Source organism: Martes martes, assembly GCF_963455335.1.
Source record: "Martes martes genome assembly, chromosome: 14".
Lineage (NCBI taxonomy): Eukaryota > Metazoa > Chordata > Mammalia > Carnivora > Mustelidae > Martes > Martes martes.
Genome location: NC_137902.1, coordinates 6989441 through 7014439, shown reverse-complemented (window position 1 = coordinate 7014439; position 24999 = coordinate 6989441). Strand labels below are relative to the sequence as shown.

The following is a 24999-nucleotide window of genomic DNA, read 5'->3' as shown; positions in this document are numbered from 1 at the left end:
TATGTCCTAATTATTTATAGCTTCCTGCCTGACATAACTCACTTCAAGAAGAGCACAATGTCAGAACGTGGAATTAAGTGGGCTTGTGAATATTGTACGTATGAAAACTGGCCATCTGCGATCAAGTGTACTATGTGTCGCGCCCAAAGACCAAGTGGAACAATTATCACAGAAGATCCATTTAAAAGTGGTTCAAGTGATGTTGGTAGAGATTGGGATCCTTCCAGCACCGAAGGAGGAAGTAGTCCTTTGATATGTCCAGACTCTAGTGCAAGACCCAGGGTTAAGTCTTCATACAGCATGGAAAATGCAAATAAATGGTCATGCCACATGTGTACCTATTTGAACTGGCCAAGAGCAATCAGATGTACCCAGTGCTTATCCCAACGTAGGACCAGGAGTCCCACAGAATCTCCTCAATCCTCAGGATCTGGTTCAAGACCAGTTGCTTTTTCTGTTGATCCTTGTGAGGAATACAATGATAGAAATAAACCGAACACAAGGACCCAGCACTGGACTTGTTCTATTTGCACGTATGAAAACTGGGCCAAGGCTAAAAAATGTGTTGTTTGTGACCATCCCAGACCTAATAATATCGAAGCAATAGAGTTGGCAGAGACTGAAGAGGCTTCTTCAATAATAAATGAGCAAGACCGAGCTCGGTGGAGGGGAAGCTGCAGCAGTGGGAATAGCCAAAGAAGATCACCTCCCACTACAAAACGGGACTCAGAAGTGAAAATGGATTTTCAGAGGATTGAATTGGCTGGTGCTGTTGGCAGCAAGGAGGAACTTGAAGTGGACTTTAAAAAACTAAAACAAATTAAAAACAGGATGAAAAAGACTGATTGGCTATTCCTCAATGCTTGTGTGGGTAAGTTTCTACATTTTTTGAAAGGGATGGGAAAAGGTATTAAGAATGACATAAAGATATAAGCAGGATCAATATTATTTAGGATTTAGGTCATTCAGCATGATAGCTGTACTCCCACTATCCATGCATAAGAATCTGCATTTGTGATCTTGTTATAACTTTATCCTAAATCGCCTCCATTTCATTGTGTGTCTTTCCATCATTAAAGAGAAAAGCTTTTTAAGTTAAAGTTTTTTACACATCAGTAGGAGAAAAATATACCTGGAGTTTGAAACTGCTACTCTGTTTATTTTAACAAGATGTGATTGAGGAACACCAGCTGCTGCTTCGGAGTGTTTGTAAACAGTGTGAGCATCTTGTGATGACAGAAGCTTTAGTCAGATGTTAAAAATATCACAAAAATGTGACTCCAAGAAGTTGAACAAACATAATATTGACCTTGAAAATACTGATGTTAATTTAACATGAATGTCATGTAGTTAATACTGGCAAATTTTATAAAACTGATTTCACGGAACCAGCTGCATTCCACAGTTCAAATCATGATGTGTGTGTGTATTGTGGTTTTAGAGCTTCCTAAAGAAATTCTGGATATTGATCCCCAGTTACTGGTTCAGACCTGTTGAAGGACCAGGACATGTTGGAGAGCAGGGTTTTCTCTAGTTACCAACCTTGTGAATTAAATATTTGTGATGTAATTCACAAAAGCAGTTACTGGGACACCCTGTGCTTTTTTGTTTCTTTTGAGTGGGTTAGCTTTTTGAGTTTTATGATTTAAATTATCATAACTTTTGATAATTTAATGGGGTTTAATTATCCCCACGGGGGATATTTTGGGTGGTGCTTGCTTTGACATTGTTTTTTTTTTTTTTTAAGATTTTATTTATTTATTTGACAGAGATCACAAGTAGGCAGAGAGGCAGGCAGAGAGAAAGAGGGAAGCAGGCTCCTCGCTGAGCAGAGAGCCCATGTGAGGCTGCATCCCAGGACCCTGGGATCACGACCTGAGCCCGAAGGCAGAGGCTTTAACCCACTGAGCCACCCAGGTGCCCCTGACATTCTGTTTTGTAGAGAAAATTTTTGTAAAGGATTATTTGGAGTGACTAAAGTTAAATATTGTGTGAAACCGTAGCTAAGCCTTAAATATAGCTTAGCTGTATGTGTATGTTTTTTACAGGTATGAATTTCTTTTGTTTACCCTCCTGAATATAGCTCCAAGAACAGAAGATATACCTATATGAACTTGTAAGTCGTAAGCATAGATTTCAAGAATTCTGAGTTTTTTATTTTAGTTTTGTTCTGGTAAAAAGAATGTCCCAGAAGGTGAGTCCTTCTGAACACCAAAACACAATAGGCACTTAGTAACTCTTAGCTCCAATTTTCTTCTGTCCGAGGACTAGGGATGAGAGCACACTGACCCATTTTAGATTATCTGTGTTTTTCCATTTCATCCCACAGATTTTTTTTCCCCCTCCAAGTTGGGGTACCCTATATGGTATAATTTTCCTTTTTTTTAAAAGGAGATACATTGTATTCATTTTATTGAGGCCAAAGTCGACCTGTAACATAAAATTCACCATTTTGAAAGTGAAACAAATCAGTGGCATTTAGTGCATTCACAGTCAGCACCACCTGTCTGGTGCTAAAACATTTTCATCACCCCAAAAGGAAACCCTGTAAACCTCTACCTCCCCTCCTCTCCCAAGTCCCTGGCAATCATGTCTGATTTCTGTCTCTCTGGATTTACCTATTCTGGATATTCTATATAAATGGAATCTTATGTGACCTTTTGTATCTAGGTATGATTGTCTTTAAATTACCTGAATGCCTTTTGGAAACTCTTAAATCGTTTTTGCAGGTGGTAATGGACTATGCATACATTTAGTATAAGGTCGTTTTATAGTACATGTAAGTTTATAGGTGGAAGTGAAGTACATTGCGACGATTATTAACTTCTTTTGGGATCTTAGAATCCTTTAGAAATCAGAGGTTCCTTCAAGTTCGTGTATCTCAGGATAAGTAATACTGCTTTGAAATATTTTCTCTTCTTGAAACACAGATTAGATGAATCAATATAACTTTGTCTATGTGGCTGTTACTTCTTTATGATGATTCTCATTTTGTTGCTACCTTTTATTTCTTTCCACATACCCTTATTTCTTTTGGGATAACCATCTTTGTACCTCTTTGCATTTTGATGGCTGTGATTTCATTTTAAAGTGGAACAAAAACTTATGCCAGCAGGTCCAGTATTGTGTTTGATCTTATTTCGTTTACCAAATGGTTTGTTATTAGGTCCCTATTCCCACCCACTCCAGGGTTTCTAGGTTCTTAGGGCTAAGTATTAATTGTATTTAGTTCTTAGTAATGTGCATTCTGTTTCCCTATCGACAAATACTTTAAACTTCACCATACAACATGAACTGTTGTACCAGAAATTATGACCGTGTCTTTATTGGGTAGTGCTATCTTGATTTGTAAACATCACTGAGAATGTGTAAAAATTTTTTTTTTTGTTTACCTTACCTTGTGTTTAACAGAAGCTCACATGTACTGAACATTTTAATCTTTACCTCCCTTTTTCTGCCTACTTTATGTTCTCCAGGTTTCATTAGATATGGTATGTTATGGCTTGTCCATGTTAGGCATTTAAGAAAATCATCTCTGTGGTCTCTTTGGTAGCACATAAAAAAAATAATGTCGGAAGTATATACACTAAATATAAAGTATTTACTGAGTATGAAATTTATACTAAGTATAAATGCGAGACTTAACCCCATTGAAATTGGAAAAAGTCTCAGCCTTTTAGCTGGTTAAGATAGGATTAAGGAGGATTCAGTTGTTAAGAAGGCAAGTAAACCAAAGTGCCAGCAGTATTGAGCAAGTTTCTTTTTTACATGACTGTTGAGTATAATTTTCACCTAAGTCATTATTACTATCTTATGTAGTGAGCGGACATTGGGGACAGTGATGCCAAGATCTGACATCAGTGAAAGTGGAATCTGGGAGTAGGAACCGGGATGGTAAAGGCAGAGGTGTGAATTTAAATGAGCAGTTGTCTCTGGAATGTGTGCAGTTTGGTGCCAGGTGTTTTCTGGGAGGTCATGTTGGTGCTAATCATAGACTGCCTTTCCGGCTGGATAGATAATGTCTCTAGAGAACAGGGCACTACTACCTAACACACCATTTTAGTTCTGCTATTGTATTGAATCAGTTGCCCTTTAGAAGAACATTTTAATTTGTGACCCAAGTCGATCCCTTGAAAAAGTACTGGGTCACGTAAGAATCCCAAATTAAATCTGTGGTGGTAGCTTTCTGTCTTCCTGAACCCTGAACTTGTGTATCCAGTTGTATACACCACATTTTGCCTTGAATAGCTAATATTTCCAACTTCTTTCCAACTCATCAAAGCTGAAACTGAACTGTGGTCTGCCCCTTAAACCTATTCTTTTGTAGTTCCCTTCTCCCTCGACAGCTGGTTTATCATTCTACCGGCTGTGCCCAAAGCCTCGGTCATCCTTGATTCTCCTTTTTCTCTTATGCCTTTCCTACTTGTGAGAAGAACTTACTGGCTCTACCTTTGAAATACGTACAGGATCTGCACTTCCATAATCCCTTCTGTCCTTTTTCTCTTTTACAAATTGTTCTCCTCATAGGAGATATTCTTCTAGAACTTGCTCGAACTAACTCTTCAGTGATCGCCTGTGTTGCTCAGAGTAAGAGCCAGAGTCCTTCAAAGACGGTCTAGGCCCCACAGCTGTATTCTGCACCTTCCTTCCCCTCGACACATTTCCTCTCCCACCTGTCTGTCGCTCTCCACTTCACGCGTTCACTTTAGCCACTCTGGCCACCTTTCTTCTCTACAAATAGGCCTCAGGCCTTTATACTTGCAGTTTGCTCTGCCTGGATTGCTCATTTCTGGATTGCACAATCAGCTCATTTATTAGTTGCTTGAAATTCTTTCTCAGTTGCTGCCTTCTCGGTGAGGCTTCCCTGACTGCTGTATGTACAGTTCCAGCCCTGTCCTCATCCCCTTCCCCCAGTTTTAATTGTCTTTACAACACTTGCCACTTTATTATTTGTCTCTTTCTTCCTTAGAATTTAAGCTTGGTGAGTGGCAGGAATTTTGTTTCCTTCACAGCTATATCCTGGTACTTAAAACAGTGTCTGACATGTAGCAGACATTCAGGCATTTGTTAAATCAGTCAGTGAATATGCCCTTGTCGAAACTGGTATCTGGACAAATAGACCTTTCTGCTGCTTTTCTGAATTTCTAGATTTTTTACTTTCTTCCTAGCTTTCTGTATTTTTTACTTTACAGACGACCCCTGGGGCTTGACCCTGTGGGAGCCATTTGACTTCTCCCTATCAGGAAAAGATAGGAAATTGGTACAACAGAGTCTTCTTGGAAGAGGCAGGCCCCAGTTTATCACTAGGCAGCCTGTGGATATGAACAGTCTGAAGTCAGATTTCTTTACCTTACATTTCTCTATCTTCCTGCCTTCACTGATGAATATCTGACCGTTTGGTGAATATATGATATAAAGAAAAAAGTCATGTGTATGCTGTGCCTGAAGTCCTAAAGCAAATGCACTTTTTACTGGAACACTTTATAGTCCGTCGTCCTTGGATCTGTTGGTGCGGTTTGGCATTTTGTCTCTAGCAACAGCTGTATCTTTCTTATGTTTAGCTTGTCCAGTGACCCTGCTAATGAAGATGGGAATGATTTGAGATTGGGGGTCAGGGTGGTGGTGAAGGTGTGGGGTAAAGTGGTATAGGGTTGAAACTGGATTTTTCCAACCCCATGGCAGTGGCATTATAGAAAATGTGTGCATCAGTAAAGTCTCCTGTTGCTCCCAGGCTTTGGGGTGAACTGAAGCATGCACTTGTGTCCCCTGTTGAGAATCACTGGCTAAATCATGATTTCCTTACCAGTGAGCAAGCTGAAACGGAATCATGATGATTATAGTCTGGGGTATTCCTGAGCAAAATTTTGATGGGTCTAAAAACTTAAATGATTTTTTTTTCTTTTGTTTTTTTCTTTTTTAAGATTTTAGTTCTTTATTTGAGAAAGAGAAACAGATAGCAGCAGAGAGCATGAGCAGGGAGGAGAGGGAGAAGCGGGGAGCCAGGTGCCGGGCTTGATCCCAGGACTCGGGGATCATTGATCTGAGCCCAAGGCAGACGCTTAACCAGCTGAGCCATCCAGGTGCCCCGTAACTGTAAAACATCGAAAATATGTTAGAATTGACTTTTTCTTTCAAGTTGTCTGCAAAGATAGTTCTGTTTGATCAAATATTTCCCCTTTTCTCGTATCTGTGTTGAAAATCAGTATTTGTGGCTGTTATTTTCTGTCCTGATGCCAGTTGTATTTTGGTCCCTTGCCTGTGTACCATGCCTTACATAGCCACTCCGGAGTGCCAGATGCAACTGCAGAAACACCTCTAATTTATATAGTGCTACACATGTCAGAATGTGTTTGTTTGCTTTCACTAATACTCTTTTTTTCATTGTATTTTTTAATTTTTAATTTTTTTTTTTACTTTTGTCATTTTAACAAAAATTAGCAAGATATAGGCTTATTACATTTAAAAATACTCTTTTGCTATCATTATTAAGAATTATGGATATGGATGGTTTTTCTCAAGGAAATACTAGTTTACGTCTATTAAGGTTGTGTTAGTGTTTTTCTTTTTCTGGAAAAACAAATGTGTTGCAAAATGTAATGTTCTAAGGTAATTTTTTTTATGGTGTCTGTATTATTTAGTTTAGAGATATAATGTGTCTGGTCACATGAGTGTTGTGCAATAATCCACACAAAATTGTATTAACTTCAACAGACGAAAACGTCCTGTACGATCAGTTTTTGTTTTTTTTTTTTAAAGATTTTATTTATTTATTTGACAGAGATCGCAAGTAGGCAGAGAGGCAGGCAGAGAGAGAGAGAGAGAGAGAGGAGGAAGCAGGCTCCCTGCGGAGCAGAGAGCCGGATGCGGGACTCGATCCCAGGACCCTGGGATCATGACCTGAGCCAGAGGCAGAGGCTTTGACCCACTGAGCCACCCAGGCGCCCTGTACGATTAGTTTTTGAGAGATGGTAGTACTATGAACTGGAATGGTAGTAAGGTGATGTGTAACAAGGAAAGTACCACATCAGAACAAAACAATTGGAAATCCTTGACCTAAGGTACAATGGCGATTTTACCTATTTATTAAGATGTCTTTGTGGCTGACCTTTTTAACTTTAGAGGAAACTGAGGGCATATAAATTATTATAAGGAAAGACATGGAAGACGCTTTTATTCTCTAGTTTGGTGTTCTTTAGCTTTAAAAATTAATTTGCTGCAGAGCGATACCTTACTGATGACTTACCTGAAGGCATAAAACATGAAATATCTTGCAAAATAGGCTATTAGGGAGCGGAGTTACGTGTCTAAAGTGTATTTTAGGTGCCCACTACTGCTTGCTTTCACTCTACCCACCCCCCGACTTTTCTTTTTTACATGACTGATTGAAATAGTGTAACAAGCAGAATAATGCCTTCCTGCCCCCCAAGACTTTTAAATTCTAATCCCCAGAGTATATGAATATGCTACTATACATGCCAAAAGGTATCTTGCAGGTGTAGTTAAATTAAGGACCATCAAATGGAGAGATGATCTCCTGTTATCTGTCTGGGTAGGCGGGCCTACCACAATCATAATGGTCCTTATAAACAAGAGGGAGACAGGAGAACCTGTGTCACAGAAGGAGATATGACAGTGGAGCAGCAGAGGTCTTAGTGGTGTAGGGCCATGAGCTGAGGAATGCTGGCAGCCTCTATAAGCTGGAAAAGGCAAGGCTCCCCTGGACGGTCCCCAAGGAGCACACCTTGGTCTTAGCCAGTGAGAGCTATGTGGAATGTTTGGTCTTGTCCAGATTTTAAGATAAAAGATTTGAATAGTTCTTAAGCCACTAAATTTGTAGTAATTTGTTAGAGCAGCAATAGGAAATTAATACAAACTTTTTTTTTAAATTACAAATAGCAAGTTCAGGGTGTCACATGTGCTTCTGATCTACTGGTTATAAATCACAGGTTTCCATAACCCTGGCTTGGGTTTAGTTAATTTGGTAGAATTGATCAGAGAACTCAGGAAAACCTTTTGCTTACTAGATGACTAGTTTGTTATAAAAGGCTAGAACTCAAGAACTAGATGGAAGACATGCAGAGGGCAAGGGAGGGGCCTTTCTGTGTCCTGTTGGCTGCCACTCCCCTCACACCTCTACATGTTCAGCAGCCTGGAAGTTCTCCACCCCCGTAGTTCAAGGATTTTTACCGAGGCTTAATTACACAGGTGAGATCAATCAGATCATTGGCCACAGGTGATTAATTCATCCTCCTGCTCCTCTTCTCTCCCTCGAGATGGGAGTGGAATGGGGCTGAAAGTTCCAACCCTCCAATCCCAAGGTTGGTTCCCTTGGCAACCAGCCCCCGTCCTTAGGGGTTTTCCAGAAGTCACCTCATTAACATAAGCTCAGAAGTAGAAAAAGGGGCTTGTTTTATGAATAACAAAAGACATTCAGTTTTCCCTTTATCTCTCTGGAACTATTTCAGGAACTGGGAACAAAACTAAATATTACAACAAAAGATGCCCCTAGGGATCTTACTTCAGGAAATTGCAGGGGTTTTAGCAGCTGTGTGCCAGGAACAGTAGATGAAGATCAAGTATATATTTCTTACTCACAGTGAGTTTTTCTTTTTTAGTTAGTTTTCTTTTTTTGTTTTTGCTCTGTGTTTGAAAGGAGTACTGTTACAGGAACTTTGGAATAATGTTTGATGCCTGTGAATATTGTTTTCAGTCTTGCCCTTTTTCCAAGTCACCTAACTGAATACGCCTAAATGAAAGCTGATTGTTGAGTCCCAAGATAGTCTGTCACTTGCTAATAGTTCTGGGCATTCTGTGGTTAGGTCATGTTATTTGAACTTGGATGGTTTTTTAGTATGATACTTCTATAGTATTTGTTTGCTTTGCTTTGCTTAGCCTGTGTTTGCCTGTTTTCAGTTTGGTGGACCATAGGTGTTTGGACAGTCGTTCTCCCAGTCCTGTGGATCTGCTTCGCGTCCACCATCACTTCCGAGTTGGTAGCCCAGTAGCAGATCTTTGTTCTAATGTGTAATTTTTAGAGATCATCTTCTGGGAGTTCAGAGAGGGAGCTAGTGAAAGAGTTCACTGTTCTGATAGATTTAGGTTATGGTATTTTTTAAGTGCTGGATTTATACCAGGATGCTAATGAGCCGTTTTGAGTATGAACTTGATTTTGTATTGGTACCAGACTGAGTGTTTTACTGAAAGATACTCTTTTGAGTTAGAGTACTTTTTCCCTTAATACTTTGCTTTTTTTCCTCAATGCCAGTAGAAACTGAAAAAATGTCTTGGATCTTAATAGTCTTTGACATTTAAAAGCATCACATTAAAAAAAAACCCATTAAAAATAAAAATGGTTTATTAAAATATCCTATTGAAAGCTTTTAATAGAATCCAAAATACATGCAGACTCCTGCCGCCGATCTTTGGCACTGCATCCATAAAAGGAAAGTGCACTGCTAGAGTGCGGGCAATGCCTTGTATGTCCTTGGTTAACTCTCGGTGGTACTCTTATGTGCGCATATGTGTGTGTAGCTGTCAGAATTGAGGTGTCTTTTCACTCCATACAAGTTCAGACTTGTGGATCTCCTTCCTCTCCAAGGTAGTTGATATTATAGGTAATAGAATTATTTTTAGCACTGTGAATGGAGTAGCTCTACAGATAGCTTTTGTCTTGTTTTTCTTCAAGTTTCTAAGGATTTTCTCTTGTGATTGGAACTCTGGATATAAAATAAAACTTTGTGTTAAATGATTTTTAAGAAAATCGTGATAGTTCTCAGCAATGTACTGAAGATTCTAATCAGTAAGGAACACACACATACTTTCTCCTGGCCAGTTCATTCTGGCTTTTGAAGGTGCTTCCTGACACCTGGGATGAGAAGGAAGTTTCCAGGAATGAGTGTGTCTCTTAAGGCAAATGGACGGGAATGGCAGAAATAGAGCCTCTGTGGCATACTTCTGGTTGCCTTTGGTCTGAGACGCAATTGCTGTCTTTTAGAAATGATTGATTACACTGGCCTGCCAACTAATATTGTGCCTCCTTATGCTGAAAAAGGGAGTCTGGCAGGTGATTTTTGATTCTGTGGTACTGATATTTAAATATGCATTGTTGATTTAGTAAAGGCTTTCATTTTTAAAAAGCATTGTATTAAATGAACACATTGAGTTATGAAATCCAAGTGTATTTATTATATACTGAATAAAAAAAGATGTGTTTAGACTCCAGTGAACTTTACTGTTAAATAACTTTAATTTAAAACACTTATTAAAGGAAACTATGCACATTAAAAAAAATCAAGCTGTAGAGAGGGAAGAGTTTATAAAGAAAAACCATTTTTCTTTTTTTCACTCCCAGTCCTGCTGTACAGAGACAACTTCCCCCCCCATTAACCTTTTATTCTTAGAAATTTCAATATATATTTTTTTTAAGATGTATTTATTTATTCGACAGAGACAGTGAGAGAAGGAACACAAGCCAGGGGAGTGGGAGAGGGAGAAGCAGGCTTCCCGCCGAGCAGGGAGCCCTATGTGGGGCTCGATCTTAGGACTCCGGGATCATGACCTGAGCCAAAGGCAGACGCTTAACAACTGAGCCACCCAGGCACAGCTATTCTCAGTCTCAAAACCTGCAGAAAAGTTACAAGTATTAACTATATTATATTCCTTTGACCTAGATTTTCCAGGTGTTGATACTTTGTCACATTTACTCTCTTTCTGTATTTCCTGAACAATTTGCGAGGTAATTGCAGATGTCTTGACATTTGCCCCTATATAGTTCAGCATGTATGTCCTTAAAACAAAGACATTTTCCCTGCATAACTATATAATATGATTATCAGAAAATTTAATATTGAGAGTGCATATTCAGTTTCACTAATAGATTTTGCTGCAACCCCAATCAAGGATTGGACATCTTATCTATTAGTGTTCTCTTGTTAGACCCCTCATTTCTTTTTTCTTTTTTTTTTTTTTTAAGATTTTGTTTATTTATTTATCAGAGAGAAAGAGAGCGAGTGCACAGGCAGACAGAGGGGCAGAGGGAGAAGCAGGCTCCCCGCTGAGCAAGGAGCCCGATGTGGGACTCGATCCCAGGATCCTGGGATCATGACCTGAGCTGAAGGCAGCCGCTTAACCAACTGAGCCACCCAGGCGTCCCTAGGCCCCTCATTTCTAAACAGTGCCTCAGATGGTTTTTGGTTGTTTTTTTTATTTACTCTTTCATGAGATAAACATTTGCAAAGAGTCCAGGCAGTTTTTTCACAGAATGACACTCAATATGGAAATTATTAGATTAAATAAAATATTTTATCTTTTTTGGGGGGAGGGAGAAATACTACATAGGTAATACTGTTTAAAGCAGCACCTCTGATATGTCTGAATTATGTCCTTGTGTCATGTTTTTTTTCTCTTTTTCAAAACTTTAAATGTGGGGGCACCTGGGTGGCTCAGTGGTTAAAGCCTCTGGCTTCAGCTCATGTCATGATCTCAGGGTCCTGGGATTGAGCCCCACATCAGGCTCCCCTGCTCAGCAAGGATCCTGCTTCCCCCCACCTGCCTCTCTGCCTACTTGTGATCTTTGTCTGTCAAATAAATAAATAAATAAAAATCTTTAAAAAAAAAAAAAAAAAACAACAACAACCCAAAACTTTAAATGTGGTAAAATACATGTGACAAAATTTGACATCCGAACTATTTAAGAAGATTTATTTATTTATTTTAGAGTACAAGTGGGAGGGGCAGGGAGAGGGAGAGAGAATCTCAAGCCAGCTCCCCACTGAGCATGGAACTGGACATGGGGCTCAGTCTCGGGACCCTGAGATCACCACCTGAGCCAAAACCAAGAATCGACAAGTAACTGACTGTACCAAGCAGGTGCCCCACCATCTTAACCATTTTTAAATGTACAGTTCAGTGGCATTAAGTACATTCATATCATGCAGCCATCACCACCATCCATCTCTGGAACTTTTTTCATTTTGCAGAACTGAACTCGGTATCCCTGAACAAGAGATTCCCATCTCCCTCTTCCTCCAGCCCCCAGCAACCACCACTCTAGTTTCTGTTTCTGTGCATTTGACTGTTCTCGGTACCTCACATAAGTGGAATCACATGGTGTTCTTTTGTGACTGGCTTGTTTAATTTAGTGTAATGTCTCTAGAGTTTATTCATGTCACAGCACATATGAGAACTTGCTTCCTTTTTAAGGCTGAATAATACTGTATGTACATACCATATTTTGTTCATCTCTGGAAGGACACACCAGTCTTCTTGTTTCATCAAGTTTAGACATTATGTACTGACTTCTTAGAACAGTGTATGAGAGTTTGGTTCATTTTTAAATAGTAAAAGCAGAGCATGCTCATTGTAGAATATTTCAGAGATAAGAAAAGCTGTGAAAAAATAATAGTGTAAAGCATCCGTGTTTAGAGGAAATCTGTCATGTTATTGTGTATTTTCAGTTTTTTTTACATTTACTTATTTTTATGTAATTGAAATTGTACTTCTTTTGTTGAACATTATATTCTGAAGTAATAACAATGTTTTCATCTAAAAAAAAGTTATCATCTTTTTAAAAATGAGTGCGTAATAAGACATTTAAATTGCTATACTTTAACTTGCCCCTTAGCCTTTGGGTTATTTGAACATTTTTTTATACTGATAGTGTTTTGCTGAGCAAAATTGTCAGCATTTCGAACTATTTTCTTAGGTTCGACAAAATGGAATTACATGATCAGATGATATGAACATATGCATATTGGTGAATAGCTGCCTGGAAGAACTGCCCAGGTTGTAACCCATCAGCAGGGTCAGAGTGACATTGTGGCTGGATCTTTGCTGGGATTTGTTAGTAAGGGAAGCATACTGTCTTGCCTAGTCATTTGTATTTTTCCCTGTGAATTGTTGATTTATGTCTTCTGTCCATTTTCCTTTTATTTTTATAGCAAGTTATATGAAGTCTAAATATAAATACTTAACACTAAAAACTTGCATCAGTCATATTTGCAACAGAATTTGCAAATTCCCCCCTTCCCGCGTTTTTTTTTTTTTTTAAGTGTGGGGAGAATTACGTTAATGACGCTTTATCTTTGTTGTTTTGCTCAGCCTTTCAGATTGAACTAAGAATTAAAATATTTTTCTAAATTCCATTAATATGATTTATTAAATAATTATTTCCCCATACCATTTGGGTGGTTCTGTTATACATAGGATGATTCTACATCATTTGTTTTGAGGCTATTTTTATGTTTGTTTTTTACATCAGTATCATACTTTTGCTTAAGTAATTATGGCTTTATTATGTATTTAAAGATCTGATAAGGCAAATGTTCGTCCTGTTCCACCCTCCAGAACTGACTTAGTTTTTACCTTTTCTTTGTTGGTCCATTTATTTTCACACTTAGATATTCATGGAGTGTTTTCCCAAGCCCTGTGAAAGAAGTCATGGCTTTCAGGGAGCTTGTGCTCTGATAGAGGAAGATAAAATTTAATAAGTCAGTAGAGCGTGATGAGTTTAGTAGAGGAAGGATAAGGTGCTAGAGGATGTGGAGAGGGGTTTCGGGAGGAAGTGACATCTAAGCCAGAACCTTAAAGAGAAGAGGGAAGAATGTTTTGATCTGAGGGAATTGCATGTGTTAAGACCACTCAGAGGCAAGAGAACAGCTGATGGAGTTAAGCAGGGTTGATGTGTAGTGTGGGGGCTGCGGAGTAGTGCTGCAGGGTGATGCTGCGGGGTCATGCCGCGGGGTGATGCTGGACCTTTCAAGGTCTGTGGACCTGGTTGAGGAGTTTAGCTCTTAACATAAGGACAGTGGTAAACATTTAGAAGGAGACCGCCTTAATCAGATTCGTGGTTTAGAAAGATCACTCTGGTCAGTGTGGAGACTAGATTGGAATGGAGCAGCACTTGAGGCAAGCTGACCACTGGAAAGAGAACATTAGAGTAATCTTAGTAAGAGAGAGTGCAGCCTTGACCTAGTAGAATAGAGGCAGTGGAGATGGGATGGGGGTTGTATTTGAGAGAGACTTAAAAGGCAGGATTGACAAAACTTGGCAAAGTTGATATGGAGACTGAGGGAAGAGGAGTTAAGAAAGACGTCCAGGGTTTTGGTTTGGACACTTGGGTTGGATCATTTCTCCTAAACACAGGAGACATGAATGAAGTTCAGTTTTAGACAGGATGTAGTGGGACTGCCTAATGGGTTGTTGGCTATGTGGGCCTGAAACTTTTGAGGAAAATCCACCACTCCACTTACATGGATACTTGTGTGGCCATGGATATTCACTGAAACTGGAACTTTTTCTCACGGTGGCAAATCATAGGAACTTTATAGTTTTGTGCTTCTACCCGAGAGCCTTATTAAGACGGACTATTTTTTTTTTTTTTTTGGACTAAGTAACTTTTTAACATCTCTTCCATTTTGATGATTCTGTCTTGATTCTATCAGTATCTCTGGCTAGAAGAAGAGTTACATGGACATACTGTGAACAGTGTAATGTTGTACGTCCATAAGAGTCTTTCCTTTTATAAACTCTTCCATGACGTGTAAAAGAGAGTGGGCTAGACTATTCAGTAGTTCCTTCAGGCCTATCTAAAATAGTGTAATTCTAAAAATCTAAAATTTGGTTTCAGATGCAGCCAGGATAACATGGCCCAGTTGTATGCAAAATTTTTACTTGTAACTTGATTTTTCAGTGGTGAGTGTGGTTTTGACATAGAGTGTTTTATGTAACTGGAAGCCTAGGTTTTTAAGAACCCTAATTATCTCCTCAGTTGGCTCTTTGGCCAGTATTTTCAGTGACTTTTGTAATTCGAACTCATGTTCTTTAACTGTTAACACTGGTCTTCATCTCTCATCCCCTTCCCAAAGATAACTTTGTGACCTGTTCTTTAAGTCCTTCCATGGTGCTCACAGCAGTCATTCTTCCTACATGGCGAGATCTTCTTTCTTTTGAAGGTATCTGGCGAGTCAGGTATTTTTTCATGACTTTGGGGGATTTATACCTCTGCAGCAGTTGGGTTGTTAACAGTCTAATCAGAGATGTAAAGACGTAAGAGCGCCAAAGTATAAATTAAATTTGGCATAGTTTGTCATGATAAATAATAGAATCATTGAAGGCCTTAGTTAGAGATATTTTTGACTTCTCAGTCATTGAATCTTTTATTCTGTAGAGAATGTTTTTATAACGGAGTGATTTTATTGGCTGAATTGAATAGGAGCTCATCTTGATATAGTGTATATTAAAGAATTTATTTCCAATTTGTGATTTTCATCTCAGTTTTTGAAAAGGTTATTTTTCTATAGCACTATTCTAGAACTGGAAGTGATACATTTTCACTTGCTGCCGTTGATTATTATGTGAATAATGCTTCTCGGAGGCGGTCTGGGCTGCTCACACTATTCCTGGGATTGCTCCTGAGCTTGTGCCAACTTGAAGATACACTTTAAAAATATTGAGGACATTTTACTTAAAAAGCAGCTCATGTTTGAGTATTGAAGGAATTAGTTGTGAGTATGAATATTTAAGCCAATTCATGATCGACTATAGCCAAAGGGTTAGGGATGTAAAGAAAAAGTATTACTGGGTGGTACAGGTTTGTTTGTTTGTTCGTTCGTTTATTTTCTTCTTCTTTAAATATGTGAAACCACCTAAGCGAATTAAACTCTGGGTAGAAGACAACAATCCAGACATTGTAGCCACCGCATCTGCATCTTTCTACTGACCATGGTAAAGCACATTGTGAACATTACCACTTAAAACTAACTTTTCTTTTTAAGGGCTCCTGCAATTGTGCCAGCTGACTCCAAGTCCACCCTGACCCCACAGCATAAAGCATGCTGTGATGTCACAGCTACCATAGAACTCCAGGGTAGTGTTGAGCTGGCCCATGGGGGCTCAGGTAAGTCCTGGCTTTTTTTTTACCATTTGGCATTCTTTTCAAAGTTAGTTACCATTATGATCTTACGTCATAAAAGAAAATAAGGCGAAACTTTGAAAACTGTGCCATATATGGGGGAAAAAAATAAGTCTATTTTCTAAACATCTATGAGCCAGCTCCATATTCTAACCAACGGAGTTCCATAGTAGCTGTGAAGTCCCCAGTGAGTTGTGACCTGTGGCTTCAAAATATGTTAAATTCCACTCCTGGCCCAGCTTCTAGAACAATATGAGTTGTTTTTTTTTAAACTTTATATTTTGTAAGATGTAGTAACTTTCATTTACCCTTAGGTATTAATGGGTTTAGAAGTGTGTTAACACTGCATTATCTGTAGTTACGCACCGCTGCCTGCTTGGTTGTGTGTGTGTTTCATTCGGTCCGTTTCGAATGTATGATGAGACTGTAGGTTAGTTTTATAAAGTTAATCTTCTCAGAGTGCCTTCAGCTGTCCTTTTAATTTGCCTTCATAGCACGGAAGAAGAAGGGACAGAACGTGTAATAGACATTTGTTAAATTTTCAGAAAACATATTAAGAGAAAGATCTTTCAGTTACTCTCTTGGAGGGAGTGCGAGAGGTCAGTAACTAGGAGGCATGTTTACAGCACCTCTTCCATTGGAACGGTTCTGCTTTTTCCTGGTCATTGTTAGAAAAAGTGAGATTTTACCCGTGTGTTTATTTTGCTGTCTTTTCCTCCCAACCGGCTCTTCTCCCCTCTTCCTTCTTTCCTTTCTCCCCTGATATTAGAGGTGGTAAAAATATTATGTGAATAACTCCAAAAAGACATTTTGTAAGTTGCTTTGTGTATAATCTTAAACTTTGTCCCCTCAGTAGAAAACGTTTAGTAGCTAAAACTTTACCTTACCTGAGTATGGGCCAGATCCTTTTAAATATGCTGCTTACAGTGAAGACCCATCTGTTAAGACTCTGTGGAAACTTAAATCAATAGTTGTCTTTGAACAACGTGTCATAGACAGACTGAATGTTTGGACCATTCAGTGACAGTCTCATGAAACTTGTAGTAAATGTACTTTGTAGCTGAAAACTCACTGGTAACTGAAACTAAGTTCTTATTTATAGTTAATGAAAAGAATGGAATCCTATATTCCCAAAACGTTAGATGATGAAATCTTTTTCTCTAAAATACTACTTTGTGCCTATATTTATGTTTGTGTTTTTCATGTTCTAGAAGATTTGGAGGATTTTATGCTATAAAGAATAGAGCACAGACTCTCTATTCCGTTCATCCTCATTTTCTGCCTTCCTGGTTTTGCTCCATGCTGGAGAGCAGAAGCATACCCTCTCTGTAGTTCAATGCAGAGTTTGGGGGTGGAGGAAGTAATTGTTTTGTTTTCTTTGATTTGGATGAATAGAAATTCTGTTTTTGTGTATATGTATCCTCGCTATTGAGGTAGAATTCATATACTGTGCAGTTCACCATTTGAAGTTCTATTTATATATGTTTTTTAAATGCTCAATTTGAAGGCAGCTGGGTGACATTGTAAATCATAATTCCAAAGCACAGTTTGTCAATTTCCTTTTGCTGTTTGGTCTGTATCCCCCCACCCCCCATTATGTTAGTTTCTAATTACAGAAATCCCTCACAAACATGACAGAGGAAATGAATTCTTAAGCAAGAATTTCTAAGATGAGATTCTTCCAAACATCAGCTGTATGGTGAGTTAGCTGAAAATAGTGAAGACTGTGATTTTAGAAGTTGGTTGGCAGTCATCTTTGTCTTTGGGAAACAAAAGAAGGTGTGTGCATGCATGTGCGTGCACGTGCCTAAATAGGTACACAGATGTATCCATGTTCTGTGTAGTGGTTCCTGTGTGTGTTCTCAGGTAAATTGATTAGTCATTTTGGTCCTTGGGTGGCTTTTCTTATGTCATAAAGAAATTTTATAAATATATGTTTTATAAATAATAAACTGTAAAAGGTGCAGTGATACTGAAGGCACCCAGAAATAGTGACAGCTTTGATAAGACTAATATGAAAAGTAGTTGCTTCTGTATGGAAATACATATACACGGAAGGAAACAGAGTGGGGCATATTTGGTTCTAAAGAGAAGAACTGCATTAGATTATTCATAAAATTATGAGCTCTCTTTGGTTATTCTCATCTTTTCATTAAAATAAGCAGAAATTTTAGAGTTCTTTGTGTACTTGACTCTAATCATAGATTGTTTTTATTTCAAGTAGGACTTTCTATGTCTATTCTTGTGTGTGTGTGTGTGTGTGTGTGTGTGTGTGTGTTTTATTATTTTTATTAACATATAGTGTATTATTTGCCCCAGGGGTACAGGTACTTGAATCGTCAGGCTTACACATCTCACAGCACTCACCATAGCACGTACCCTCCCCAGTGTCCATAACCTAACCACCCTCTCCCTACCCGCCTCCCCCCAGCAACCCTCAGTTTGTTTCGTGATATTAAGAGTCTCTTATGGTTTGTCTCCCTCCCGATCCCATCTTGTTTCATTTTTTCCTTCCCTACCCCCCAAGCCTCCCACTCTGCCTCTGAAATTCCTCATATCAGGGAGATCATATGAGAATTGTCTTTCTCTGATTGACTTACTTCGCTCAGCACAGCATGGAGTTCCTCTGTTTCTATTCTTAAGGTTCGCCCTTTGGAGAAGATTCCTGCCAGTCATATCACGTTTTAGCCCTGATGACTTCTCCAGGGCACTGGGCCTCCAAAGATTGTTTTAAAGCCCTTTCCGTATTGGGCGTGGGAGTGACAGCTGTACTTAGGCATTTATATTGAAGAATGTATTAACCTATGTGGCCATGAAAATAAAAGTTCCTGTAAGAAGGTGTTCTCATTTGATATCATGGATTTCTTCACCTGAAAAATGTCTGTGTCGGCGGCAGGGTATCCTTTTTTGGGGAGTGGGTCTAGATTTGCAGAAAGCATCTTCGACCCCAGAGTCTGAAAACTTTTGAAGCTGGCCTTTTATGGCCCGTAAATGTGATGAGAAAGGACTGTTTTGAGTATAGGAATCATGTTTTTACTATTTGTGTTTCTCACATTGCCTAGCATAGACAGTGCTTTGCATGTCATGGGCATTCAGTGAACATGGGAATTAAATTATTTTAAAGTTTTGTTACTTTTAATAACTGGGAGAAATTGTTGCATTGTACCAATCTGTTAGACTCCAAGGAGTAGCTCTTATTTCTTTAATTTCTAATTTAAGATGGCAATAAAAAATGAATTTTTAAAAAATAACAGTAAGAATATTTTTAGCTAGTATCAGCATTTTACCCAACAAATTTTTCTTGATATAAGTTAGGACACTTAAAATTAAAATTATATGGTCCTGGGGCACCTGGGTGGCTCAGTGGGTTAAGCCTCTGCCTTCGGCTCAGGTCATGATCTCAGGATCCTGGGATCAAGCCTCGAATCAGGCTCTCTGCTCAGCAGGAAGCCTGCTTCCCCCTCTGTCTCTGCCTGCCTCTCTGCCTCCTTGTGATCTCTCTCTCTGTCAATAAACAGACAGAATCTTTAAAAAAAATTTATATGGTCCTTCAGTCTTGGGGGGGGGTGTGTGTGTGTTTGTGTAAAACACTATTGGTGGTTAAATTTGAAGCTTACCTACACCATTGTATTTTGCCAAGGGTATTTTATTTATTCATAGATGTGTACTGTACTGCTCAGTAAATAGGAATACTGTCTTCACCTAATATTTGTGTTAAGTTTAGTAACATGGTTTAGTGGGAACAAAAAGTTCTTTATGGATTTGGAAAAAGTGATACTTGTTTTGTCTCTCTACCCCCAACTAGTTTGTAATGTTTTATTTTAGCGTATTTTTTCTTCTAACTCACCTGGTTCAAGTTTTACTATACTAATACTTAATGAGTATAAGGAAGATTCGGCTTTGAGAGGTTCTGAAATCAAAATGTTGCTAACTTTAACTTATATTGAAAATGGTGTTAATTGCCCCGAATTATTTCATAGCTAAACAGCAGTATGGAAGGCTCAGCATTTGTTTTTGATTCAGCTTAAAAAATGCAGGTGTAAAGGGCAAGAGAGCCCAAAGCCAACAGGAAGCACATCCCTGTCTCCTTGGTTTCTGTAGAGTCAGGACCAGAATAGGAGTTTAGTGTCTTCTGTAAAGGTTTTTTTTTTTTTTTTTTTAAAGATTTTATTTATTTATTTGACAGAAGTCACAAGTAGGCAGAGGAGCAGACAGAGGGGGTGGGGGAAGCAGGCTCCCTGCTGAGTGGAGAGCCTGATGTGGGGCTTAATCCCAGGACCCTGAGATCATGACCTCAGTGGAAGGCAGAGGCTTAACTCACTGAGCCACCCAGGTGCCCCTAAAATTTGGTTTTTCATACCAGGATTACTGATCTTTGGTCCAGTTGATAAAATCTAACGATTCCTCTCAGCCTCAGGCATGGAGCCAGTGCTGATGTGAAGGTAAGTACCTAAATAGGTAGTTCTAGTTCTAGAAAGAAATTAAAGGGAGAGGAATACACCGGTTTTCCTTAATATTCTTTAGGACATTTAAATGTTGTCCTGGGATCCAGAAATCCTGGAGAAACACTTAAAAGGGTTTAGAGTGAATGTAACAGGTTTATGCTTTTTGAAGAAAAATAGAAGTAAACTTTTTTCTATCTTGCTCCTTGTTCTAGGGGTTGTAGAAGGTGATTTAGCCGCTATAGAAGCGTACAAGTCATCAGGAGGAGACATTGCCCGTCAGCTCACTGCAGACGAAGTGCGTTTGCTGAACCGTCCTTCTGCTTTTGATGTTGGCTATACTCTTGTACATCTGGCTATACGTTTTCAGAGGCAGGATATGCTAGCAATATTGCTTACAGAGGTGAGTATGGCATTTTGGTTAAACATTTTATATGAAGGAAATGTGTTCATTAATTTTCGTTTTTGAGGTAATGTTTTTCTAAACTGTTCTTAAATGTTTCAGATTTCTTCTACTCCCTTTATAAACTCACACTAAACTTGAAACTTCAGTAGTATATAATTCCTAAAGGTATATGCTTTTAAAATAGGACATTTTGCCATATGATTTGAATCATCAGTTTGATTAAAAAACACTAGGATGTATCTTTCATTCATTCATTTAACTAAAATTTATTGAGTATCTACTGTGTGCTAGGTACGATGCTAAAAAGCGATGTAATTATGAAGGCATTGGCTCTTCCTTCAGTGAGTATCCAGAAAAGTAGAGAAATAAACAGGTAATTCTGTACAGAGTGTATTCTCATCGATGTAAATGCCAGGTGCTGTGACAGTGCTTGGGAAAGTGTTTTGGGGTATCTTGCCTTCTTACCTGGAGCAGGTAATATTGTAGTGGAATCCGAAGGACAAGTAGGAGTTTGCTTCATAAGTGGGTAGAGGAGAGAAGGGAACCAGGTCCTGGTGGTTTGTGGTGTTTGTGGTGAGGTCAGGAACTTGTAAGTGCTCAGGATGGCTCGTGATTGGGATCTGGGAAGGGAAGCATAATGAAGGATCTTCTAGGCCAAGGAACTGGATGATTGTTCCTAGGTCAGTGAAGTGGCTGTGCAGAGTGTTAGGGAGAGGGGCAAGGGAGTGGCTAGATCAGAGTGTGTTTGGGCTGCTGTGGATGGGAGAGGGGGAAGCCTCTGTAGGATAGCACTGTGTGATGCTGGCAAGCACTTGGTCAGTACAGGAGTGGGAGTGGCAATGGCAGTGGAAGGAAGTGGGCCAGTTTGAGAGAGCTTGGTGGGGCTGGAGTCAAGATTAAGTGGATCAGCTGGATGTGGGGAGTCATGGTGAGAGAAGGGTCAGGTTGGTTCTGAGCTCTTGGGCTTAGGTAATGACACAAGATGTCACAAAGGATTGCAGAGCAACGATTCAGGATGAGGCCATATTATCCAGGTAATTCTTTTAATGATAAGAGAAATAGAGTAAAAGTGCAGGGAGTCAGATCAGTTGTAGATTCAGATTTTCTCAGTAAACTGCTTCTGTGGTATGCATATGCATATTTGCATATTCAAATTTGCCAATATTGGGAACCATTATATAGAAAGCACTGGGAGGGATTAAGGAATATGAAGGTTACCTGAAAACATGATTGAAATGGCTAGCCGTTGTTCAGTTTGATAGGAATCCAGTGACCACAGAGGCACCAAAAAGAGAAAGGGAAGGGCTTGGGGGATAGTAATGGTGAAAACAAGGGGCAGGTTTACTGTAATAGAAAAAGGGACTGTTTGAAAAAAAGCAATGTGATTAAAAAAGGACCAGAGTTCTGGAACCAAGGGATGGAACAATTAGAGGTAGTTTCTGTAGTATCTGAGGTCTGGCTATATTTGTGTTGTTGTATTGGCAGGGCAAGTGTGTAGAGCTGTAGTTGATGGTGGTGGCAGGAGACAGGATAGAGAGGGCAGCTGTAAATCAAGGCTCAAGTCCTTTGGGGGGATTCCTGGACTCTCAGCCCGGTGGAGGGCTGTGAGAAAGTTCGGGACTGTTATAAGTCACTGACCTCCTAAGAGCATCTGGGGACTAACAGTGGGAAGGCAATAGAACCCCATGGTACTTAATATTTACTGCCTAAACAGGTCACCTTTATTTAGCACCTCCATTTAGACAACAACAGTTAATACCTTCAAGCAGTTTCTGAGTGTGGGGAATTGAGGAGCTCCTCTGCTGAGTGGTTTTGGCGCAAGGTCTCATGAGCTTACAGCCACATTTTCAGAGCTGCAGGTGTCAGAAGGCTTGACTGGGGTGAGAGGATCTGGTTCCAGGCATACTTGCATGACTGATGGCGGGAAGTTTCAAATCCTGGTCATGTGGGCCCCTCCAGAGGGCAGGTTTCACCAGAACTAAGTGATCTGACAGACAGAAGGCACGGGAGAGTGATCCAGATGGAAGCTTCAGGGTCTTCTAGACAGAACCAAATTTAGGAAGCCACATACCATCATTTTCGCCATATTCTCTGGAACACCTAGACCAACTGTGGTACACTGGGAGAGGTGGGAGTGGAGTAGATTTCCAGGGTAAGAACAAAATTGGTTGTGGAATACCATCTCAGTGCAGTTGGGTACTCCAGAGGACAGAACTGAAGGGGCCAGTAGGGAGATTGGACTAAGGGATGTGCTTGCAGAGGGAGCACAGAGCCAAGTACTTTTGGGATGAGACCAGGAGAACATTTATATTATGGGGTATGTGTCTGGGGCAGGGGTTTTAATTGGATTTTATTTTTATTTTTATTATTATTATTATTTTAAAGATTTTAGTCATTTATTTGACAGACAGAGATCACAAGTAGGCAGAGGGGCAGGCAGAGAGAGGCGGGGGAAGCAGGCTCCCTGCTGAGCAGAGAGCCTGATGCAGGGGCTCAATCCCAGGACCCCGGGATCATGACCCAAGCCAAAGACAGAAGCTTAACCCACTGAGCCACCCAGGTGCCCCTTAATTGGATTTTAGATTGTGGACTCTGTTGGTAATGTGGTGGAACCTATGGACTCCTTTTCATAATACTGTTTTTTAAATGCCTAAAATAAAAGTAAGATTGCAGAAATCAGTTATATTGAAACAATAGTTTTTAGAATATTAGATTTGTGATATATAAGAGAATGCATTTTAAATATAGACAGCAGGTTAGTGAAAATGAAGTATTTAAATTTTTTTAAAAAAGATTTTATTTATTCATTTGAGAGAGATACCGAGAGAGAGAGAGAGAGAGAGACAGAGAGAGAATGAGCTTGGGCAGGGGGAGAGGGAGAGGGAGAAGTGGACTCCCTGCTGAGCCAGGAGCCCCACCCCATTCTAAGGACCCAGAGATCATGACCTGAGCTGAAGGCAGATGCTTAACCACCTGAGCCACCCAGGTGCCCCTGAAGGATTTAAATCTAATGAAAATTCCCATTCAGATTCACAGGTCCTTCCCAAGTTCATGTGCCCTAAGTTAAGAATTACTAACCTAAGGAGATGGTTGAGAGTCATAAGGTTGAAGAGGCTAGATATGAAGGGTAGGGAACGTTGTCCAGGTTTGGTGGCTGCGGTCTGTAGTGACAGCAGAAAGCAGAGCTGACTGGTTCACTCGGGGTTCACACCAGACTCATTTCTTCTCCAGCAGATGCTCACCTTTGATTTCAAAATTCTTCATATGCAGATATCTTAAACTCCACGAAAGGAGTACAGCTTAAATGTAAAATACCTTTGCATCATTTGTTGCTATCCATCATTAAAGAGAAAAGGAAAGTTCTAGCCATGCTCTGACTTAGAAGTTCTCTGTCTCCCACGTCACTGCTCCCATTTTATTCCTGTCTGGCTGGCTATACTTCGAGGGTTTGTTGTCTGTTCTACACTTGGAGAGAAGCCAATTGCTTCTTTAAATATTCAGAGTTATAACCAATGGGGAAGGATTTGAGGTCAGTGGAAAGCTAACCCTTTAAAAATACTATGCTTTCTTTATTCCACGTCAGGATACTTGAAGTATTCTTAACCCAGCAGAAGAGTGTTTGCACTTCCATCTTTCTCCGTGAGCTGAAATTTCCTGTTTTGTTTTTTTTTTTTTTTAAAGAATGCTTTTATTGTGGGCATGATGCTTAGTCTTACTTAGGTGGTTTTCTGTCCTCCCTCCCTGTCCTAGGATGAACCTTTGTGAACAGTACCATTTTACATAATATTTTAATCTAATTCTTTATATATTTCCTTGGGATAAATTCCTAAGAAGTGAATTTCCTGAGTCAGAAGGTAAAGCATTTTTTGGCAATTTTCCTGCAAAGTTGTACTGAAACATATTTCCACTGGTGAGGAATTAATCCCTGATCTGTTTTAAAATTAACACCCTGAGTTACTGGGAAGGTTTGGTAATTTCTCTTAAATACTGTTGTTTTCTGCTTTTGTTAATGATAAATGAGATGCAGAGGAAAGTTTCTTTTGTGTTTAAGGTGTCTCAACAAGCAGCAAAGTGTATTCCAGCAATGGTGTGTCCTGAACTGACAGAGCAGATCCGGCGAGAGATAGCTGCCTCTCTTCATCAGAGAAAGGGGGATTTTGCTTGCTATTTTCTAACTGACCTTGTAACATTTACGTTGCCAGCAGGTAACTCCAAATTTCAATGTGAAAAGAAATTTTCAC

At 39.5% G+C, this 24999-nt stretch overlaps 1 protein-coding gene across 3 annotated transcripts in view; it reads left to right on the top strand.

The window, feature by feature from the left end:
- Window positions 1-24999, top strand: part of ZRANB1 (zinc finger RANBP2-type containing 1) — a 62082-nt gene that overhangs the window by 26263 nt on the left and 10820 nt on the right. The window contains exons 2-5 of one of the 3 annotated variants that reach the window (XM_080822759.1): window positions 21-871; window positions 15774-15895; window positions 20568-20755; window positions 24810-24963. In XM_080822759.1, the coding sequence (XP_080678885.1) occupies window positions 20732-20755; window positions 24810-24963 (178 nt within the window). In that variant the 5' untranslated portion in view covers window positions 21-871; window positions 15774-15895; window positions 20568-20731. The remainder of the gene's footprint in view (window positions 1-20; window positions 872-15773; window positions 15896-20567; window positions 20756-24809; window positions 24964-24999) is intronic. The other 2 variants (XM_080822758.1, XM_080822760.1) reach the window with 2 other exon arrangements.